General features: G+C 38.0%; 1 protein-coding gene and 1 long non-coding RNA gene across 5 annotated transcripts in view; one reads left to right on the top strand and one right to left on the bottom strand.

Annotated features, from left to right (window-relative positions):
* Positions 1 to 5,879, top strand: part of LAMA2 (laminin subunit alpha 2) — a 323,287-nt gene extending 317,408 nt beyond the window's left edge. For all 4 annotated transcript variants that reach the window (XM_048937148.1, XM_048937150.1, XM_048937149.1 and 1 more), the window contains 5 exons: positions 562 to 717; positions 3,309 to 3,462; positions 3,791 to 3,921; positions 4,536 to 4,758; positions 5,618 to 5,879. In XM_048937148.1, the coding sequence (XP_048793105.1) occupies positions 562 to 717; positions 3,309 to 3,462; positions 3,791 to 3,921; positions 4,536 to 4,758; positions 5,618 to 5,772 (819 nt within the window). In that variant the 3' untranslated portion in view covers positions 5,773 to 5,879. The remainder of the gene's footprint in view (positions 1 to 561; positions 718 to 3,308; positions 3,463 to 3,790; positions 3,922 to 4,535; positions 4,759 to 5,617) is intronic.
* LOC125689680 (uncharacterized) overlaps positions 1 to 14,409 on the bottom strand; it is a 31,212-nt gene that overhangs the window by 14,610 nt on the left and 2,193 nt on the right. The window lies entirely within an intron of this gene.

Consider the following 14,409-nt stretch of genomic DNA (forward strand, 5'->3'; position numbering starts at 1 on the left):
CCAGGGCCTCAATGTCTTTCTTGCAGTGAGGGGCCCAAAACTGGACACAGTACTCGAGGTGCGGCCTGACGAGTGCTGAATATAGGGGAACAATCACCTCTCTGCTCCTGCTTGCAACGCTGTTTCTGATGCAAGCCAGGATGCCATTGGCCTTCTTGGCCACCTGGGCACACTGTCGGCTCATGTTCAGCCGAGCATCAATCAATACCCCCAGGTCCATTTCCTCTACGCAGTCCTCCAGCCACTCCGCCCCAAGCCTGTAGTGTCGCCTGGGGTTGTTGTAGCCGAAGTGCAGGACCCGGCATTTGGCCTTGTTGAAACTCATCCCATTCATTATGTCTCCTGAACCATGTCTAAATAAAAGGCAACCATGTTTTTGCACAAAACCTTACACAGGAGCTGTTCCATGGACACTATCCATAATGCTACTCAAACATTCTTCTAACCACTACTTTCTCAGTTATTGTTATAAATTTTGTAATGAGCCCAACAGTCCAATCTAGAAACTCTTTGTTATAAGGAAATTGTCTGTAATTGTATTACATTTGTGCTTCTTTTTAGATAAAAGTCATTCGAACCAAGCAAGAAGGAATCCTCATAGTAGATAGCGTCTCAAACAGGACTGTTAGTCCAAAAAAGGCTGATATATTGGATGTTGTGGGAATGCTCTACGTTGGAGGACTGCCTGTAAACTACACAACTAGAAGAATTGGTCCGGTAAGTAAGTTTCACTAAGTATCCTACACTCCTTAAGCATGTCTTGATCAGTATCCATGCCTTCCCAGTTTTTTGGTTTTTTTTTTCCAGAGACTATGATAAAGTGGACTTTACAAAATATATATTACTTTGTGTGTGTGGGAGGACTGGACTTCGAATCGAGTTAATGCAACAAACTAGTAATAGCAAGCAGTTATTGTTACAGAAAAGTAACTTGGTAACTTGATCCAAGTATCCACTTTGATCACTACACAGCCAGAGAATAAGATCCTGAATGCTACTTGACTTTTCTCTTGGCCATAATTCATCTAGCAGTAAGCACCAATAAATAGTGAAAGCATCTCCTAAGAGAAGCAGCAGAAGCCAAAACTATCCTGGATAAAGCATCCAGTACTTCTGCTGCTTACTGTAGTAGTTGGGTTTGTGTTGTTATTACTAACCCAGGCAAGTCCATGTTTTGAAATAGACCATGAAAACTCTGTTGTCCTCAAATGTGCATATTTATCATTGTTTTAGTTTAAATGCCCAGCTTCCTTGCTGACACAAAAGATACTTTCGTAAACAAATGACAGAGAGATCAAGCATAATTTTGGCTTAAGCATAGTAGGATTAAATAGAAAGTGTTCCCTCACCAAGATCATGTGGATTTACATAAACACAACTGAGGCATGAAGAACAAGAACATACATAGCTACCTAAACTGTAATTCCTAGTATTATCAAATTACATCCTTTGAAATACAACTGCAATTTACAAATAATAATCTAAGAAGAAAGGTAACAGTAAATCCTTACCTATTGCTCTTGGTCAGAAGTAATAGAGGGAACCCAAGCAGATAAATGGCTCAGTCTGGCAATAAAAATCATGTCAGATTCTGTCAGTCTTAAGTGCTTTGGGATTTAATGAAGCTGTGACTTCAAGTGTCATTCACAGATGATAAAAATCATTGCCTGCCATTCAGTCATTCTCAGTAAAATACATCTCATGATGTATTAAAAGAATATTGTGTTGTAGGCTTCACATAAAGTCTCTGAAGCAAAGTTGAAAGCATGTAGTATCTTAGGCTTTCTGCTAAGTAGACATCAACCTCTTTAGGCGTCAGTCTAGTACATACCAGTAGGTGAGCTAGCTTTCCTCTTCAGTGCAGAGAAACGACACCTACTTGTTTGGCTCCAGCAGATGTCACATTTTTAGCACTCATAATTCAGAAAAAGCTGAATTTTAGCAGCCTGTTATATTAAAATGTAACCAGGTTTGCTTTCCTATATGGAAACTCAAGTTTTTAAGTACAGAATGTTATTAAGCTGTCTACAAATCTTGCATTTCTATGATTGATTTTCACAGTAAAGATGGCAAGATTTATTTTGTGGTATGGAGTTTCTTAGTAACAAAAGATATAGACATGTAGATGATTTTCACTTAGAAATTAGAAAAAGGTCTTACGAAAAATCTGATAGAAAGCATTTCTCAGATCAGAACTGAATATATTCACTGATATTTTTAAAGATTTAGTGAACATTTTGTACAGGTTTATTTAGGACTAATAAGCTATATAACCCACTGCATATAATGTGGCATTGTGTGAAGAATCAAGACTTCCCTCTACAGGTGTATCTTCCTCTTTTCTGTATCCATACATATTTCTTCACAGCATTTTACGTGTTTTTTTTCTCCTCCTTCCTACTACATGCAATGTGTTACTTTTCTTCTTGAAAGTGCTTATTTATAATTTTTCTCTCTTTCACTAAGCAAGGCCTTTATCTATAGCTGAGAATCAAGATGTAGCTCCTGCAGAGCTAGAAAAGGAGAGCTCTGGGGCTGTTTACAGAATGGGAAATGGCAGAGGTGCCACTGGAATAGCACCTCAGCATCCCCTCTGTCCTGCCCTCATCCAAGACCTCACTTATTCACACTATTAGCTTCAGTGGGCACACACCACCACCCACAGTCACAGAATTGTGCCAAATCCTGTTCTCAGGCCAACAGTGTGGCCATTATCAGTCTGGTCGCTAGCTCTGTAGAGGGTTACGTGTAGAATTATGTGTGACCAACAACCTTTACATAAGGGCTCTGTTCATTTTTTGCAGGTGCCTATACTAATTAGCTCAGTTTCATCATGCAACAATAGGCCTACAGTAAAGTGATTAAAAGAGAGGGGAAAAAAATTAAAAAAAAAAAAAAAAAAAACTCATAAAGTTACCAGCAGCCCAGAGAACTATATCCAATATCTTTGTCTACTTAAAAATGCCATAACCTAGTCAATTAAAAAGGTAAAGTACAGGACATTAAATTCCTGCATTGCTGATGTAATTTGCTATGTTTCATTATGCAGTGTATTATTTTATGTTCCCTCCATTAAGCCAAATAGATGTGTCAGATCACATCTCTGGAAAGTAATGTTATTCATCCTCCATGCAACTGAGATTAGATTCCAATTACAATCAGATATTAAGGATTAGCCATGTAAAATTCAAGTTTCATTCAGCTCTATAAATCCAGAAGAGAAGCAGAGAAAAAGTAGTTTTTGATTATAAAATTTAGGCCTTTATGCTGAGCACTGTTATATATTTTGTTTGAAATGTGGAATGCAGGTCACCTACAGCATTGATGGCTGCATCAGAAATTTTAAGATGACAGAATCACCTATTGACCTGGATAACCCAACTTCAAGCTTCAGTGTTGGAAAATGCTTTGTCACTGCTCAGAAAGGAACGTACTTTGATGGAACAGGCTTTGCCAAAACAGGTAACAGTGATTTTGCTGACAGGGAAAGAACAAAGGAAAAAAAGAGATGCTGTTTTCCAAACATTCAGTGCTGTTGCCTGGAAGCAAGGTGAGACCAGTACTGAAAAAATATCACTTAGAACTTTCAATTACCTTGCCTAGAGATAGAATACATGACTTTCTAAGCAAGGCCTCATTCTCAGTACAGCCACCATTATCATTTCTTACATTTCACATGAAATGGAGTGCCTTAATAGTGCTACATTATGGAGGGCAACTATCTTGCATTACTCCAGCAACACAATGTAACAATGTTTCTCTTCATTACGGCTTCCCTTTTCTCTCCAAGTCGGTGCATACAAGGTGGGAACAGATCTGCTTGTGGAATTTGAATTCCGCACAACACAAGTGAACGGTGTGCTTCTAGGAGTCAGCAGCCAGAAAATGGATGGACTTGGCATCGAATTAGTGGATGGAAAAGTGAGTAGCCAGGCAGCCTTGACTCCATATAATGGCTCTTGAAGCACATTTAGTTTAAATGCAAACTTACCTCTCCAATCTCAAGGTATATTGTCAGGATTGTCTTACATGCTGGACTTGCCACTTCCCATACAACCAGGGGTTCTTATACTTCTACAAACATCTTCTAAAAGATTTTGTAGCACCTGAGCTTACTAAAACTGCAACATCAATACTAAAATAGTAAGAATATGAAAAGCTTTGATGAGCAACCCTTTTCTGTAAAATCACACCAATTTCTTTTGTATATCTTTTATTTCAGGGTCCAGTGAAACAGTCAGTATTCCATCAGTAAAGATAGCTATTTAGAGAGGGGACACAAAACCTAAGGCAAAAATTAGAAAATGACAAACTGTTTAACAATTTTACACTTTTCTACTTATGTTTATCTAAGTGACATAATGCAGAGCCTCCCTGAGTCTATGGAAGCCAGCAATCCATATTAAAGTTTTGATTTAGTAACAGATTCTGTGTGCATAATCTAGCACGTTGATTTTAAATACTCAAAAATGCAATAGAAATAAGAAGTGTATAACCATTTTGAGAACTAGCTCACATTCATCTCCTGATTTCAGGTGATGTTCCACGTTGACAATGGTGCAGGCCGATTCTCTGCTGTCTATGAGCCTGATGCACCAGCCAGCTTGTGTGATGGGCAGTGGCACAAGGTTGTTGCAAACAAGATCAAACACCGTTTGGAGCTGACTGTGGATGACAGAACGGTGGATGGTAACAGTCCAAACAGGGCCTCAACCTCAGCAGATACTAATGACCCTGTCTTTGTTGGAGGATATCCCGGTAAGCATTCAATGCACAAGTAATTCTTTTCTTTGTGCTTTGGCAACCTTGTCTTGATAACGTCTTAAATGCAATTAGGACTAGCACACCAAAGCTGATGGATAAAAGCAGCCACATTTGTATCACTTGGCATGAAACTTGTGGCTTCTGCATCCAGCTCCATTTCAGAATAAGTTCTGCATCCCTAAGGGTTTCTCACCAATCCTCCTGCACAGTCTCAAATGGAGATACTGTCAAAAAGAGCAAGAATACTTTCTGCCTTATGCTGCTCACAATGCACGCAGCCTCCCACTTAGTACCTTCTTGTTTAGTAATCAAGTAGTAGGAGTATTTGACAAATGTAAATGTACTGGAAGAATAGCATTGAAAAAGCAAGGCACTGTGCATGTATCAGCCTGTGAAATTTAAGGAATCGAAAAATGTACAACAGCCTATACAGAGAGATGAGAGATCACCATCTCTTTCCAGTAAGTATCTTTGCTGTATAGTGATTTTTTTTATTATTATTATTTTAAGAAACTAATCAAAATTTGCTGCTCAGTAGTCTGGAAGTGTTTAGGGAACTTGCTTTGAGTAGAAGTAATTGAATAGAACCCCAAACTGGGCTGCAATCTGCAGCTAGCTTCATCTACTGCTATGTTGTTAACGAATGCTAGTTCATCTGTTCATAGACAATCAATCTTATCTGATAGCAGTTTGCTTTCTGGAAGCACAGTTCAAGTGTTTGCAAATGGTCAATTCTTTTGTATTTATCATAACGTTTCCCTCCAGTTTGCAAACAAAAAACTGAGTAAAAGCCAGAAGTACCAACTTAAACTTATATAATTCCTTTTGCCTTTTTTTTTTTTTCCTCCCTCAGATGGTGTGACTCAGTTTGGGTTGACCACTAATATTCGTTTCAAAGGATGTATTCGATCTCTGAAGCTCACCAAGGGTACTGCTAAACCTCAAGAGATTAACTTCAGCAAAGCTCTGGAGCTGAAGGGTGTTCAGGCATCATGCCCTGCAAGCTAACTGTCATTCAGCTCATATGGGCCTGTTCATATAAGCATTTCAGATTAAAAACATAAAACCAACAAACAAAAAAGCCTATATATACATTGCATTCATAATAAAATGTTTTCATGCAAGTATGCGAGTTGTGTTTGTGGTACATTCAAATGGCCGTTTCAGGGTACCTCCCAGAGAACATAATTAACCTTCTCCCTGCCTTTTATCAAGGAAGGGGGAAAAAAGTATTGCTTTAGTCACCCCATCCCTTTCCTTGTAGTCTGAAATGGAGGTATTTCAGCATACTTCTTCTGAGTGAGACCATCTATTAAGCAGGATGTTCCTTCACTGTAGTGCTTACATTCCTTTACCAGCCTGAGGTAAATACGCCCATATATATTCACACCTCTGTCCTTCATTTAAAGGAATGGGTATTCACCTTGCTTCAAAAAAGCTTGCTTTGGTCCTTTCAGCAGTAAATTTTTCATGATTGCTGTAATGCTATGGTCAGAGAAGGAAAATATTTCTGCTTGTTTGGTTGATTTGACATTACTACAAAAAACACGTTACATCTAAAATTACTGCTGTATTATTTGAACACTGGACTTAAGAGAGTCGAACCAGGTTCTACTAATTTACCTGGAGAGATGGTTTAAAATGTTCTGTAATATTATTAATAATAATAATAAAATGTTGATACTACCCCCCTACAACAGCACAATCTTAAAGTTACGCATAGCAAAATTCACAGTCGCAGTTCATAAAAGATGGCAAGAGCTGACACTACATTAGAGCAGAATGGAGATGAAGCAGGAAATCCCAGAAACCACTGTGTGGCACATGTCACTAATGTTTACTGTCACAGACTTAATCAAACCCTTCCTAAACAGATTCCAATGCTTGATGTTGTCAGTTTGTGAAGTATTCTGAATGCAGTAGCCAACCCAGATCTTCCTGAAATAAAATTTAGAGCGTTCCGCAAACAGCCGTTTTAGCATCAAGAGAGAAGTTGCTTCTCTGATTCATGCTGAAATACCAAATCCTGGTGATTTTTCATCAGTGCTCAGTATGTTTTATAAGACTAGGAAATAATCACTATTTTGTCTATTAAATTGTCTATTATTTCTTTTCTATGGATTTTTTTCACATAGTCAAGCTTAACTTTTGCAAACTGATGCTGGGACATTCAGAGAAAACAGGACACTGACCCATACTACCTACCATAGGATACCACCTCAGAGCAGCCCACATATTTTACAAATAGCATCTTTGGTGTACAATTTTTTTTGTCCGAGCAGACACAGAAGAAAACACTGCAGAAGTACAAGAGAGGATAATAGACACATACATTTCCACTCTGGTTATTTGGAGATTCTGAAATTCACTGGATATACTCAAAGAAAAATATCTGATTGTGTAGCCATGAATTGACTTCAGCAGGTATTCCAATTTTCACTTGCAATTAGTGTTTCACTGTTAACAGCTAATGGCCATGCAATATTATGCACATTCCAAGTGTAACGTATTCATTCATGCATTTATTTTATCCTATGTTCCCTGTATTTACCTGCTCCTAGCCCTGTAATACTTCAGGATTAGTTTGAGAAGCTTAATAGTCTATTAAATTTCAAATACGGTTGAATATGTACAAAATTCATGAAAAAATATGAACCCAAAAACTGCAGACTGTGTTCTGTTATTAGCATGAATTCTATACAAAGCCAGAACCAGCCAAGCCATTTTGCCCATTACACCCACAGGCATTTGCTAGGTCAAAGACATTTTCCCCTATTCTCATTTCTATTCAGCACATTGTATTCCTTTAAACATAAGCTTGTTTGCAAATTCTTACATTTTTTCAGACTTCAGAGCCGAGAGAAATTGAGACAACTGAGACAAAAGTGCCAGAAATCAGTTCCACATCCTCCCTCAGAGGCAGGGAACTGCAACTGGCCCACCCAGACATATGTCAGCAATGCTCTTTCACAAAGATGACTTTGCCTTAGGAACAAATGCTGGAGTCACTGCATAAAAGAAATTGGGGAAAAAATGAGACCTTTATACTCTGTGATCTATTGAATTATTTCTTCCTTACATGGCCTTGGAGGAATGTGTGGGACAGAGCAAAAACAAAGAAATAACGTACATTACTACATTTCTCAAACTTTGGAGTGGAAAGAATCAACCAGCTGGTGGCCTTCCCTAAAGGAAATAAATTCAGTAGGCTGAAACAACCACTACTTTAGCAAATGGACAAGTTAAAAAAAATTAGGTAGTTTTTACAATCTGCTTTTACTAGATCATTGAATGGATGCATCAAGTTTGCTAGAAAAGCTTTTGGACTGTGAAGATTCAGCAGAGTATCTGGGAATGATTTTTACTCATTTATTTATGCTGTACAACAGATTCATAGCTTGGTGCACAGACCAAAAATGCTGAAAATAGCAGGCTTTGAGCCTCAGAACCATATTCAAACTGCTAGAGATTATCCCACTACTTTCTGTGCCAAAATCTTCCCAGTTCAGGGCTGCAAACTAACATCTATATAATCTGTATTTAAATCCTTATTTTGGTAGATTTTTTTTTTTTTTTTTTTTTTTTTTTGGTATCGTGTTTATTGTCCTTTTTCTTTTTTTCCTTTTTTTTTTTTTTTTTTTTTTTGTCTGTGAATTAAACAGTCTTCACTGCTAAGCTTCAAAACTAAAAATTTCACACTCCAGTACTATTAAGACTGTATGTAGGTCACTGCAAAAGTAATGCCTCGTATGTATCTCCATGGAAGCTAGAATAAAGAGCACAGTAACACTACTTGATATAGTGCAAATTCTCAGCTGCAAAACACTATTTTTCAATATAGGCATCATCATTAGTGTCATGGTTTTATGATTTTTGGTAACCGGTATTCTACATAATAGCATGTATGTGCACTGGGAGTTAAAGAGTTACTGCTCCAGGTCCAGGTACCTGTCCCAGAAGCTACATTCCCCAGAGTGCTGTTCACAGAGGGAAAAGATAAAAGATAAAAGGTCTTTGTAGGTCATTTGACCTCCCCTTCCCTTTTGATCTCAGCCAAGTGTGAGCTTCCTAGATTATCTCGCCTCACCATTAGAGTAAGGCCTTCAGGTTTCTGACACTCATTTTATTTGATTTATTAGCCTCAACTCTAATTATATTGTAGTATGTTGTACTATAGTGTGTTATGTTGCATTCTGATATCTTATTTAGTAAGTTAGTTTGTTTCTCCTCAGATCATTGCTGCTGTTTTGTTTTTAGACCCATCTCTACACTTTTCCTTTTTTCCCTTCTCGTGCATGGATCCATGGGTTCCTTCACCCTGCTAGCCACACGAACTGGGCCAAACCAGCCCATAAACCATTGACAGTTAATTATGCATTTTTGTCAACAATGAGTTAAATACCTGCATGCCGTATTAGTGACAATCTGCACCAGTTCTGGCAACACAAGCCGCTGTTGCCACTGCTAAAATGTACCACCCACTCCCTCACAGTGCTCACATCCACTGTTTGGTATCCATAAACAATCAGCAAGTATTGACCCACTGAGTGGGTGCCATTTTTTCCTCATGGAAGAATTCCACATTTTTGCTTTACAGGCACCACCATTTCAGATGCCATACTGTCAGACTTCCCTTCTGCTTCCATCCATCACACAGCAGCAACATAGAATGTTTGCAGGAAGGCACAACTTCTACTGCCATACCACCATAATCTGCTTCTAACATCTTGGGCCAACATGAGAGGCATTACTTTTAGAGCAGCTCTTGTATTTAAGATTGCCCATTCTGACTGTGGTCACTTTCAGGCATTTATGACAAACATTCACTCTGCAAGCGTGACAAATGCTTATTCAGCTCTAGCTTCAGGCAAACCGCTACATCAGAAAAAGTCATGGATTTGATTTCAAGTACACTTACTTTTCAACTTAAACTCTTTGTGAACGGTAATAATACACTTGTGCTTTCAACCTAATCATGCTTTCATCATTACATAGAAGATCATAAAGAGAAAATTGTTTTGTTGGTTTATTATTCTTCTTCAGAATGCACTAGAAAAACTTTAACTGCTTAAAAATCTTATCATTTTTCACTCCTTTTAACTCGGGGATAGTAACAGCATTGCTAGTTTCAACTCTTGTCCAGCTATGGAACTTCTGGGAGATTTCAGGTATCCGTTGAGGAATTTCTCAGTACATGAATGAAAAATTTTTACTGGCCTGTTTTGAACCAGTAAGAAAAATTGTATGCTGTGCTTTCATGAGACTGTTGATGATCCCATAGAATTTCCCTATCCCCACACTTTTTAATCCTTTAAAGAAGACTTTGCAGTTTTCAACTGTCTATGGCTTTCTGAAAGAATTTTATGGAATTCTGACAATATCCTCTGCAATGAAAAATGTTACTTTCAGAGTAATTTGATGAGGTAATATAAAGAAAAAAAATCCAGTGGTCCAGGTAAGACATTATTTTTAATCTGCATTATTTTTAATCTTTCTACTATCAAATCCCACCAGTTCTTCAGCCATCCATCATGTCTTAAAGTACACATACAAGCTGAACTCCTGTCATAAATAAGAACAAATATCACCTTTACTGTCTCACTGTCCTGGTTTTAGCTGGTCTATAGTAGCTGCAGTAAGAGAAGCTGAAACATCCTGTGCAGCGCTCTGTGCAGCGCTGCTCAGCAACAACTGAAACATAGCTGTGTTATCAACATTGCTTTTCTCCTAAATCCAAACACAGCATCATACTGAACACTATGGGGAAAAAATAATTAACTCTGCCCCAGTTGAAACCAGGACATTCATGCTTCATAAACAGATTAAAAAATCATCCAGAACTTTCTGTAGAAGCAATCCTTAAACGTATTACTGATGCGTCATGCAAACCCAATATTATTCAGTCTGCATATTGCTATTTATACTCAAAAGTATAAATGACATCTTCAGGTAGATGAAATCCTAGATGACTCCTGATACGATCCATCTATTTTAACTCCAAAAACTGAACTTCTTCCATTTCAACTTTAGTGGACAGCAAGCACAGTATGACAGTGCTTTAGAAGTTAAAGTATCTAGTTTAACAAAGGAATAATATTCTAGGGGAAAGAAAACTCCATCAGTCAGCTCTTTTACACATTTTGTGTTCTCACTGGGTCTTGCATCAGAACATAGCTCAAATCTAACACTGTCTCAATTTTCACTTGGCTACAGAGTTACTTATTTTGAAAAGCACTGCCTAAAACTTTCCTAATGCTAGAGAGTCATATCTTCTTTCCTCAGAGCACAGATTTAAACCTATGCTTTCTGCCTTCCTCTTAGTATGCAACACATTACTCTGCAATAACGATAATGAAAGCAGATGTCTGGCATTCAAAAGACTAACTTTTATGATGTGTAGCATTATGAAATATTATACAAAGTTGAATAACCTGTTGTGACATCTCCCGTTCCAGTCGTAATTTATTTCAACAACTTTTGTGCTTACAAGCAAGAAAGGATGACTGGCATCTGAGGCCCCAAAGTCGTAAATTTCCTGTGGCTTTCTTCACTAGGATTCTGTGCTACAATGCAACACAAATTTGATTTTGCAGCTGAAGGCCTCATTGAGCTTCGTGCCAGCAAACTCTCCTTGTGAAGAGTCATCCATGAGAGTATCCAGCACTCTGCGCCAAGGGACTACAGAACATGTGTGAGCAAGGCCCCAGTGTCCCCCAGAGCAGAAAAGTAGAAGAAATTGAGGCCTCCCTCCACAGTTTGGAACAATCAAGAATAGGAATAAATTCTCCTCAGCACTGAGATGCTCAGAGGTGCAGACAGGCCTGAAACTACACAGGCTGATGTGTCTGTAACTTCCTTAAGAATTTGTTGAACTTTCTTGCAAAGAAAGAAACGATCTGAGATACACACGGACACTTAGATCTGTGGCACAGAAAAGAAGCAATTTAAGAAACTGACTTTTCATATGCATTCACCCAAGCCCACTTCTTTCTGTCAATGACTGCATCAGCAGGGATGTCATTTTAATCTTCCAACTATGTTTTATATACCTAACTTCAGTACCAGCATGCTGTCAAACACCAGCAGGCACTGGCATATTGTCTTTTTAAAGCATCTAAAATATTCTTCTGTAAAAGATACTGGATGCTTCTGCTGCTTAGAAATTGATAAAAGAACTATGGCAGATGGGGTATTAGGTTTACCGTTTAGCTGCCCAGTCCATGGACCAATTTCTGTCCAATTTCCTTCAAAACATTTTAGTAATAAAAAATTCTCCTTGGGGGGGTACCTCCTCCTTCTTTAATTAAGTTTTATTTGTTTATATTTTTACTAGTATTTCTCTTATCCATAGTCATTTTGATTGAAAAGAGATAGTTTCTTTTTTACTTTGTGGTTTGACAACTTTGTTTCATGTTTCAGGATGCTGAAACTAATTACAGATTGCAAGGGCAAAAAATTAGTCACGTTAGCAATGACATGTTCCTTTCTTCATAATGATACTTCTCTTATTATTTATGAAATAATTAGTTCCAAATTAAAAACTTGTTTGGCTCTCTGCATTCTTCTGTTACTTCAAATGTGACTGACTTTGGGCAAGCAAGAAAGCAAAGTAGATCTTCCTGTAATGTGGGGAAAACTCTTGAGAGAGACACAGGCATGCCTAACTGTAAACCTAAAAACAGTCTTCAGGCAAAGAAAACCCCAAATCTGAAGAGAAAAAGAAAAAAAAAAAAAAGCCAGTACAGAATGGTAATGGCTTGAAAAGGCCGCCTTGCTTATCCTCTCTTTTTGCAGAGAGATCTTCAACTTGGTATTTTTAAATTCAGTGATTCCAGCTTCAGGCAAGCTTCTCCCTCCTGAACCAATTCAGGACAAAAGGCTTAGTGCACTTCAGCTCTGTTGCCAGCCAGATGCGAGCATACTTCAAGGTAAGGGCAATTTTACAATCCTGCTTCATTTATCAAACCTGACAAGTACTGCACATTATGCTTTCCATGTAATAGTTTGACTGTAAATTTATCCTCAGTAAGACCCTCTCATATGCATTCAAACTAATTTACTTCTCAGTAATCAAGTCCTACCTTGTAATTTGCTTAAGTGCAGGGCTTAAATTGACTAAATCAAATGCATTTGCGCAAACTCCATAAACAGAGCCATTACCCACCAAAAAAGCAAGTTTAGGAGCATCAAATGCTCCTTTAGAGTGGGAAAGCTGGCTCAGGAGCCCCACATCACTCCAGCTAACGACCATGTTTCACTCTGCATTTCATTAGTCAGTCAGGCCTCCGATATCTTTTTTTCTATAAAGGAAAGTGTAAGAAGCATACAGAGCTTTACTGAGTGCTGCAACCAAAGCAGCTAGTTTCCCAGTGTAATGAAAAGGAACCATCAGAGAAAGATACATTTAAATACTATCGCTAATGCATACATTAGCTAAGCCACAGACATTCTTAAAGATCTCATCCACCTAGCACACGGTCTCCATTTGCAGAGAAAGTCATAAAACTGCTGGAGCACTGTGTCACTACATGACTTTCACAGCAGTGCAAACATGGCTGAGTCATTCTCATCAGCCTCCAGCACAGCACCTCAAAACTGACGCACAGTTGCAAAGTAACTGTTCAGAAACTAACGCACTGCCTTCACTCAGGAGGGCATTCAGCCTATTGAGCCTTCCCTTGAACAACATACAAACCACAATCCACCTGACAAGAATGGACATTTCTATCACCTGCACCACAATTTATCCCAAATATTTGTTAGTATAGTTTTTCTATATATAGTATTTAATTCAGTGGCTTCACAATTTAAACAACACAGTACCATTAGCAAATGGAAGCCAATATCTACTTAGCCTGTGTGGGTTCAAAAGTATTTAAAAACCTCATGCTTAGTGACTGCTGTAATGCAAATAAGGATTAAGCAGCTATGTTCATTCTTAAAGTTTCAATCTATATTTCAACTACCAAGCTGCCATGAAGGAAAAGAAAAAAAGCCATTACCAAAATTAGTAAGACAATATTTTTTGTTAATACCTATAAAATAATCTCAAACTTGTATAACTGGAGATGAAAGCCTTAAACTAGCAGGCTAATTGGGAACAAGTGCCAAGTTTTTAATGCAAACAATTAATAAAACACAGCATTTATGAAATGCTTATCTTTAAAATGCTTTAGGAATTCGTTTTTCTATTAATAACCGAAAGTGGTAATCTGGGCTTACTACTAATAGCATGCCTATAGCAAAGCCATAAAACCCAGGAAATTAAGTCATTCAACACATTAAGTACACCATTCATTTTCAACTGCTTCTCCTTTGCTACTTCTGCCTTCAGCTCCCTATATGCTAATCTCCATCAAAAATTAATAAGTTAGACACCATTGTGGCTACTAAGATAACACACTGAATAATTATGTATAGATCTATCAAAAAACAGGCTTTCCCTTGGGCATGCCCAGCAGTTCTGGCATACCTTCATATACATTGGCCCTGAAGAGCAATAGCAATAATAACAGAAGGGATCTAGTGACTGAGAAATAGTTTTATATTGCTTGGGGTCTCAAGCTCTGTAGCTCAGGTATAAAGCACCTGAACAGTATAAGAATTACCAGTGCTTTGCAACTGCTTTTTTTTTTTTTTTTTTTT

This window comes from Lagopus muta, chromosome 2 (genome assembly GCF_023343835.1).
Source record: "Lagopus muta isolate bLagMut1 chromosome 2, bLagMut1 primary, whole genome shotgun sequence".
NCBI lineage: Eukaryota > Metazoa > Chordata > Aves > Galliformes > Phasianidae > Lagopus > Lagopus muta.